The sequence below is a fragment of the Pezoporus wallicus genome, unplaced genomic scaffold, assembly GCF_028554395.1.
Source record: "Pezoporus wallicus isolate ANWC-B61680 ecotype Strahan unplaced genomic scaffold, APGP_CSIRO_Pwel_v1 contig_8783, whole genome shotgun sequence".
In the NCBI taxonomy this organism is placed as follows: domain Eukaryota; kingdom Metazoa; phylum Chordata; class Aves; order Psittaciformes; family Psittacidae; genus Pezoporus; species Pezoporus wallicus.
Window position 1 is genome coordinate 100,001 of NW_026638848.1, and position 8,751 is coordinate 108,751.

Here is an 8,751-nt window from a genome sequence, read left to right on the forward strand (position 1 = left end):
AGAGATGGACATTCCTGGAGGATAATTCACTGCTCTTCACACCTATTCCATAATGGGATCAATCCTTTTCTGGTGGTGCCTCCTCTCCTCAGCATCTGACCTGTCCTTGTCAGCTTGTGGCACACTGAGTCGCACCAACTGCCCCAGCAGCTTGAGCATCCCTTCCTGGATCTGCTTCATCTTTAGGCCGTAAATGAGGGGGTTGAGCATGGGAGGGACCGTCAAATAGAGATCAGCCACCAGGACCTGGACATGAGGTGCTGAGCCGAAAGAGAACATCTGCAGGTACATGGAGAGAAGGCCACCGACGTAAAAGAGCAGGATGATGGAAACATGGGACCCGCAGGTCCTGAGGGCCTTGAGACGAGCCTCTTGGCATGGCAGCCTCACCACGGACCTGAGGATCATAGCGTAGGAGAAGGCGATGAAGGCTGAGTCTGTCCCCACCAGCAGCGTCGCCACGACGATGCTGTAGAGGTGGCTGGCAGCGGGGTCGGCGCAGGCCAGCGCCACCACGGCCATGTGCTCGCAGTAGGAGTGAGGGACCACCCTGCTTCGGCAGTAGGGCAGGCTGGTGAGGAGGCACATCAGGGGGGTCATGACGCCAGCGCCCCTGGCCAGAGACAGCAGCCCTATCTGCAGGGTCCTCGAGGTTGTCAGGATGGTGCGGTACCGCAGGGGGTTGCAGATGGCAACATAGCGGTCGAAGGACATTGCCAGGAGCACCCCTGACTCCACTGCGGTGAATGTGTGGATGAAGAACATCTGGATGAAGCAGGCCTCAAAAGCAATCTCCCTTGAATCCAGCCAGAACACAGCCAGCATTTTGGGAACCACGGCAGTTGAGAAGATGAGGTCGATGACAGCCAGCATGCAGATGAAATAGTACATGGGCTCGTGGAGGGTTTTGTCCAGAGCCACAGTGAGCAGGACCATGCCATTTCCCAGCAAGGACATGACGTACGTGAAGCAGAATGGGATGGAAATCCACATGTGGAGAGCTTCCAGGTCAGGGATGCCCATCAGGAGGAAAGGCAAACGGTTGGTGTTGGAGTGGTTGGTGGCTGACATGGCCCAGGTGGGTGAGATAAGTCTCTGCTCCCCACTTGCGTTCCCTGGAACAATGATGGAGAGGTTGGGGTTTGCTGCCAGGGGAGCTCTGCAGCATCACCAAGTTCTGGTGCAGGCATTTGGGAGAAAACCTGAGAACGTGTTACCTACAGACAGGGCTTTGAACTGATGCTGTGCTCAGTGCTTTCCAGAGGACACATCACTGGAGAGCCCTGGCCATCCAAGTGGCCACCTTCCCTTTGGCTTCTCCTTCCAGCCCCTCTGATTTACCTCTAGCTTTTGCCATAAGCATACCTGTGTGCCCTATGTGCAGTTCTGGTATGCCCAACTTAAGGAGGACATGGAAGAGTTAAAGCAAGTCCAGAGGAGGGCACGAGGATGCTCAGGGGCTGGGGCACCTCCAGTATGGGGACAGGCTGAGAACATTGGGGCTGCTCAGCCTGGAGAAGAGAAGCTGCGTGGGGACCTCAGAGCAGCTTCCAGTGTCTGAAGGGGGCTACAAGGACGCTGGAGAGGGACTCTTCATCAGGGACTGCAGTGATAAGACAAGGGGTGGTGGGTTCAGACTGAAAGAGGGGAAGTTCAGGTTGGAGATAAGGCAGAAGCTCTTCCCTGGGAGGGTGCTGAGGCACTGGCACAGGGTGCCCAGAGAAGCTGTGGCTGCCCCATCCCTGGCAGTGCTCAAGGCCGGGTTGGACACAGGGGCTTGAAGCAAGCTGCTCTATGGAAGGGGTCCCTGCCTGTGGCAGGGGTTTGGGACCAGATGAGCTGCAAGGTCCCTTCAACCCAAACCAGTCTGGGGTTCTATGAGCTGTCTAAAGGCTGACAACATGGTGTCCTGCCCTGCTGTGGGCAGAACTGGGGCATAATGACCCCAGGCTGTTTGGTCTTTGCCCACCCTTTGTGAGCAGTGCAATGGCAGGGCTTAAGGACTTGCTGCGGGGACTTGCAAGGGTCCTCCCTCGTTGTGCCCGGCTCAGGATGAAGACAGCATACAGGTGCAGGTCACACAAGTTCCATCCTGCTGCTGCCTTGGGTCAATGCAGAAGCTGCACCGAGACAACACGTCCGTGGTGAAACTGGGCTGAGAGAAACTGCAGACAGAACAGTGATGCTCCAAGCTGTCACCCGGCACTAAGGGGACAGAAGCACCTCTGCCAGCCTCTAGCTGGTAGCTGCAGTCAGGAGGGTACAATTAAAGTGGTGCTACCCCTCCTCCATGGAGACCGAGTGCCAAATGAAAGCAGAGCGGTGTTCTGTCACAAACACTGGCGTTTTACACCCATTTTTGCCTCTCTGCAGCCCAATAACATGGGATTTGCTATCACATGCTTTGCTGGAAGAAACTGCAGTGTTGCAGGCTTGTGGGCATCCAGAGATGAGAACCTCCATCTCTTCACTTTTGCCTCAAGAGTTACTTATCCTCATGGTTGTAACCATGTGGTTTTCTTCCCATTTGACATTACCTGTCTGCTCCTCCCAGCCACAGCATCCTCCTCTACCTCCTGTGCTTGGCCAGAGAGCCCTTTATGGCCCCTTCATTGCATGAAGGTAGGTACTTCCCATGACCAAGGGGTTATTCTTGGTAAAGACCCAGAGCACTGCAAATTCTCCTCTCCCCTCACCTCTTCCACTCTGTCTTACTGGGAAGGTTTCTGCACATTTCTAAGATTACAACACCTGTTCTGAAAAGAATAAAACCTCTTCCATTTCCCTCATGCACCAGCACCGGGCCCCTTGGGTCCCAGCGTCAGCCTCTCAACCTCCGTCTGCTGCTTGCCAGAGTCTCTGCTCCCTACTCTACTCCCTACCCCCAGTAGCTAAATACTCTGGTATTTAGCTATTGCAGACAATTCCTTTGAAGGCCCAAGCCTGTGCATCTCTCTAAGCTCTTCTACATAAATAATGCTGGGGAAAGGCAAGTTAAGGCACAATTTGTGCTGAATTTGGGGACACCTGCTGAAAGTCCCACAGTCACTACTAGTGTGGGGCCAGCCGCTGCAGCGTTGCTGCAGAAACACAGGCTTTTTGTGATGATGCTTCTGACAGCTTCCTTTTGAGGGCTACTGATCACCCAGCTCTTCACCTCCTTTGCTGATGCTCCCCAGGCCTTGCGCTGTGCCAGCCCCTCAGCTCGGAGCAGCGTGGCGGAGACACGTTGCTGTTAGATAACTCTGTGATGATTAACTAAACTTGCCGTCCCATCAGCAAACGAAATCAGGTTTGTTTGACAGGGGCTGTTTCCTGCAAATCCACCTTGATTGCTTTAATTTCATTTGATTCCAATCCTTTAATTCTTTATTGACCAAATCTCCTGTTAAGTTCTTGGGAGCTCTGCTGGGCATTGACGTCAGGCAGAGCAATCTGCAGCTAATCACATCATCGCTCCTGCTCGCTCAAGTAATGGCCTGAGGAAGCGTCTGCAGTGACCGTGGCATGCCAGGACTCACAGAAGTTGACAGAAGAGGCCGAAGTCCTCCTTGGCCACCTCAGGGATGCTTTTCCCTTGTGCAGACTACCCAGACCCACGGCTCTATTTGCTTTCTGTTCCTAGCAGTACATCCATTCTGTTCAACATCCTTCTCAGGTACCAATCAACCAAATTAACGTTACAGCTGGAGTTGTGACTGCCTTTCCCTCCGGTGGCCATGGACCTCTCTTCTCCATGCAGAGAGGCAGATGTTTGCATCTGCTTTTATGTGGTTTCTCTACCTAACAGCTTCTAACTCCCATCAGATCCTGACCAGCTCCCTCATTTCACCCTATCCATGGTGCTTTGGCTGTGACTCCTGGTGCTCCATTCCCTCCCCTGGCTACATCTGTCCTTTCCTGCAAGTGTGGAGTGGAGCTTGGCCCCCAGCTGCACTTGTTCAGGACACCTCCTAAGCGACTCCGCAGGTTCCTTGTCTGAATTCCCTCTGCCTTTAAGTTCCCCAACTCTGGGAAATGGAACTTCAATGAAAAATCAGCACTGCGCATTGGGGTCACACCACCGGGCCCGTGGAGCCACCAGCTTCCTTCCCTGCAGCTTCGATCATCTGCGCTCCTCACAGTTCGGGCTGGATGCAGAACCCTCAGACTGAAGGAGTGGTCCCTGCACTCTCCCACAACACTTTGTCTCCTTTGTCACATCTTCCAGCCTGAGCTCTCCCCATCTCAACCCCTCCGTCCCTTCCCTCCTCATCGCAGACGCCTCAGGGGCAGTGGGAATTGTCTGCTGCAGCAGAGTGAGTCCTTCATGGAACTACAGAGCCATGGAATGGTTTGGGTTGGAAATGACCTTGCAGCTCATCCAGTTCCAACCCCTGCCATGGGCAGGGACACCTTCCATAGAGCAGCTTGCTCCAAGTCCCCAGCATGAGAAGAATGTGGAGCTGTTGGAGCAAGTCCAGAGAAGGGCATGAAGATGCTGTGAGGGCTGGAGCAGCTCTGCTCTGGAGCCAGGCTGAGAGAGCTGGGCTGGGGCAGCCTGGAGAAGAGAAGGCTCCTGAAGGGGAGACCTGAGAGCAGCTCCAGTGCCTGAAGGGGCTGCAGGAAAGCTGGAGAGGGGCTTGGGACAAGGGATTGGGACAAGGGGAATGGCTTGAACCTGCCAGAGGGGAGACTGAGCTGAGCTCTTAGGCAGAAGCTCTTCCCTGGGAGGGTGCTGAGGCGCTGGCACAGGGTGCCCAGAGAAGCTGTGGCTGCCCCATCCCTGGCAGTGTTCAAGGCTGGGTTGGATGTTATAGATTCATCCGTACAGATGAAACCAAGCTGACTCTTCTGCAGCAGTGCCTGGGTTTGGTTAAAAGGTTGGGATCTATTTGTTCACTTTCCTAACTCAAGTCCTATTTTTACCTAACAAATACTCACAAACCAGGGCTCTGCAGCCCAGTTCCAGTTGAGAAAAAACTCCAAAAGCTTAAAAAACTGCTTTTAAAAATATTTCCCAGCAACTGACTCACCCTGGGCACCAGACAGGGCAGATACCGACGTCCCACCAACCTCCCTTCCTTTGGCACCCAGAGCTGTCTCCGTGCCCTGGCTGATGCCCGTCCTGCCATAGAGGCACTCACCTTGCTCTCTGCTTGCTGCCACCACTGGGGATGCCCACACCGAGAAGAGAGGAAGCATCTCCTGTGTGCAGGGGCATAAATCGCCCCAGGCAATGCCGGCGGGAGCCTCCTGGATGGAGATCCCCAGGAGCACCCGGAGCCCTCCCCAGGCACCCTCTGTAATGGCCTCAGCGGGGGGGGGGGTTGGAGGACAGCAGCCTTAGTCCCAGCTCAGCTCTCTCTCGTCCCATTTCCTTTCCAAGTGGTGGGTGTCAGGATCTGACCGGGTCCGGCAGGCATCGGCTGTCTCCAGCGCAGTGAAAACCTTCCCTGTGTTTCTGCCTGGAGCAGTGCACGGGCAGGCTCATTTCTGGCTGTGCCGAACCAGGAGCTGCAGTCTCTCCGTCCAAAGAGCACGAACTGTCCTTGCCCCCACGAGGCTCCCATTTCACCCAGCAGCAGGCTGAAATGTGCAATTTCTCCACAGTAAAAGCAGTTTCAAGGGAGCACAAACATTCTGTCAAAGCTGTTTCAAGATGTCAGGAAAAGTCCAGCAGAAAGTCAAATAATCACAAAAAAGGCAGGAAGAAAAGGTTTTGAAGCACGGAATGACCCAGCCAAACCTGTTTTGAAGCTGAAGGTGTTTCCCTGAGCTTAGTTTTTAAACTAATGTAGAAATGAGGACTAAGCACAACAGTTTGGGTGGGATTCATCCCAACAAACACAGGTGGCTGTTGTAGACCTGGTGCCAGTCCATGCCTGGAGCTGGTCCTCCAGGTTGCCTTCAAAACCATGGTCTCAGTGATTTTAGGGCAGTATTCATCCCAGCCTGAAGCTGACACCTGAAATAAGGCAGAGGAATGGTGCTGCACCAGCACCTTTCAGTGCAGTGATGGAAGGGGATGGTGGTGACTGTGTGGACCTCTACCTCGAGTGCGTCTGAGCAGGACGGGGGCTGTCCCGCTCCCTGCTGTGGGAGGAAACACGCCATCTCTGAGTGCTTCCCTTCTGATTCCTTGTGTTAATGGACACAGTCCCCCGAGCTGAACCCTCTGCTCTTCCACCACCCTCAGACCCAAGGGAGGTCGTGGCTCCTCTCCTCGAGCAGAGGACCATGAGCACCTCTGAGATGAGGCCATTCACTTCTGCTGAATTCTCATTTCTCTTTCATCACTGGCTTATCTTAAACATCCTAATGGGAGCTGTCACATAACCTGGCACAACACCTGGGCAATCATAGAATCCCAGACTGCTTTGTGCTGAAGGGAGCTTAAAGCTTCTTCAGTTCCAGCCCCTGCCTCGGGCAGGGACACCTTCCACTAGAGCAGGTTGCACCAGGGAAGTCTCAGCAGGGTTGGGTGCTGCAGCTCCTGCATGGAGCCTGTTGGATGTAGGTGCTGGCTCTGAGGGCTCAGAGGTGTCTGGGGTGCAGCAGGTCCAGCAGCAGCAGGAGCTAACTGGGCTCAGCACACTCAGACCCAGGCCCGCTGTGCTCCAGGCCCCCAGGCAGCCTGGATTTTGCTGGTCAGGTACTTTTGCTCACCACCACAAGCAGACACAGGACTGCTGAGTGTCTCCAAACAGACCCAGTGTTTATTTGCACGTCTTCAGGCTGTGGCCACCAGGACACAGAGCTAGACCCCACTGAGCATCTCCCCGCTCCAGGCTCCTCACGCCACTGCTGTGAGTTGCTGGATGGGCAGAACGCTGTGAAGAGCTCGGTTTTGGGGATGCTCAGTTTCCATCATGACCCAGGAATGTGCAGAAGCTGCTCTGCCCTCAGGGAGGATGAGCCTCTTGTGCAAGAGAGGCCCAGGGAGGAGAACCTCTGTGGCCATCGCGTCTGCAGCGGTGACAGTCTCCCATTGCTGGCCCTGATAGTCAAGCAGAGACTAAAGAAGACAACACAGGAGACATTTCCCCACTTGGGATGGAATCTGTGTATTGACACAGTTATACCTGAGTCCCTGAAATGTCATTTAAATAATCACAGGGGTGTTGATGGCATCAGGAACATCTCAAAACTCAAAGGTGGCTCTCACTTCTCTGAATCACCTGGGAAGAGGGAAGGGAAATAGGAGCTCATGTTTGCTCATGCTCCCAGTCCCACATAACTCCCATCACAGATTGGGGCCTCATGTGCTTATGGAGGTTCTCCCTCCTCCTCTCATTGCTTCTGTTCACCATGTGCACTTAATGGGAATTTTGGTGCTGTCTCTGCAGGGACGGAAACACCTGGGAAAGCACTGACCCTGCGTCAGGCCCGAACCTTCCTGGAAAAGAGCATTTTGAGCAGAGCCCCACGGATCTGCTTGGTCCTCATGCTGTAAATGATGGGGTTGAGCATGGTGGGGAGGGTGAGGTAGAGATCACCAAGCAGAACCTGTGCAGGCACGGACATGGTGCTGCCGAAATGCTGCACGTAGATGGAGGTTATGCCAGGGATGTAATAGAGCAGCAAGACACAGATGTGGCACCCACAGGTGCTCAGCGCCTTCCAGCACGATCGCTTCTCCAGGACAGTGTTAAGGACCATCCCATAGGAAGCAGCAATGAGAGCCACATCCATCCCCACTATGAGAGAGGACCCAACCACACTGTAAAGCTCGCAGGGTCTGGGGTCTGCACACGCCAGCTTGGCCACGGCCATGTGCTCACAATAGGAATGGGGAATTACACGGGAATGGCAATAGGGGAGGTTGGTCACCATCCATGTCAAGGGGAGCATGAAAAGCTGGGATCTCAGCACAATAGCCAGGCCTATGCGGACAATGGTTTGGTGGCTCAGGATGGCTCGGTACCTGAGGGGGTGACAGATTGCCACGTAGCGGTCCACAGCCATGGCCAGGAGCACTCCCGACTCCTCCGACGTGGTGGAGTGAACAAGGAACATCTGCACAAAACAGGCCGTGCCACCGATCTCGGTGGAGTTGAGCCAGAGCACGCTCAGCATCTTGGGCACGACGGACGTCACCATCACCACGTCGACCACGGCCAGCATGGCCAGGAGGCAGTGGACGGGCTCCCGCAGGGACTTGTCCAGCCCAATGACCAGCAGCACCGCTCCGTTTCCTAGCAAGGCAATGGTATAGGCTGAGCAGAAAAGGGTGCCCAGGCCGGAGGAGAACGCTTCCAGGAGGGGGACACCCACAAGGGTGAAAGAGGAGGAGCTGCTGTTGGAGGGATCAGGAGCCATGCGGGCGGATGTGGCTTTGTGCTTAAACCAAGGGAGCCCACTTCTGAGCCATGCGATGCGCACAGCCAAGGGGGGAACTGTGGGATCTCTGCATTGGTGCAAGAGCCAAGTCAGGATTCCAAAGCTGAGGGTGAGTCCCTTGCATGCTGCAGGAGCACCACAGCAGAACATGGGCGGCTGGGGGAATGGATCAGGAATGGTGAATAAATGGGATGTGATGGCTCAAAGGGCCTATGAGGTGAAGAAGTTCATGTTTCAGGGGGTGCCAGCAGGAACAACCAAGGGGCTGCCACAGTCTGTTGCTTGGGAAGGGCTCAGTTCTTGGCTGGTTGCTCAGCTGGCACTTTAAAATGAGCTGCAAGAGGAGAGAATCGGGTCAGCATCCAGCTTCCCTCGGACAGTGCTTGTACCTGAGCAGCCGGGTTCCTGCAATGGGCACAGCACGGGGAG

General features: G+C 54.8%; 2 protein-coding genes across 2 annotated transcripts; both read right to left on the minus strand.

Moving 5' to 3' along the window:
• Positions 1-42: 42 nt before the first annotated feature.
• On the minus strand, positions 43-1,071 carry LOC130600947 (olfactory receptor 52K2-like). Its single transcript, XM_057412654.1, has one exon. It carries the CDS (start codon positions 1,069-1,071, stop codon positions 43-45), a length of 1,029 nt encoding a protein of 342 aa, XP_057268637.1.
• Positions 1,072-7,078: 6,007 nt separating this feature from the next.
• LOC130600972 (olfactory receptor 52I2-like) lies at positions 7,079-8,302 on the minus strand. Its single transcript, XM_057412696.1, has one exon. The coding sequence runs from the start codon at positions 8,299-8,301 to the stop codon at positions 7,363-7,365; it is 939 nt and encodes a 312-aa protein (XP_057268679.1). The 5' UTR covers position 8,302; the 3' UTR covers positions 7,079-7,362.
• Positions 8,303-8,751: the final 449 nt, after the last annotated feature.

Coding starts and splice junctions, on each gene's coding strand:
- LOC130600947 (XM_057412654.1), bottom strand. CDS start 1,071: ATGTCAGCCACCAACCACTCCAACACCAACCGTTTGCCTTTCCTCCTG.
- LOC130600972 (XM_057412696.1), bottom strand. CDS start 8,301: ATGGCTCCTGATCCCTCCAACAGCAGCTCCTCCTCTTTCACCCTTGTG.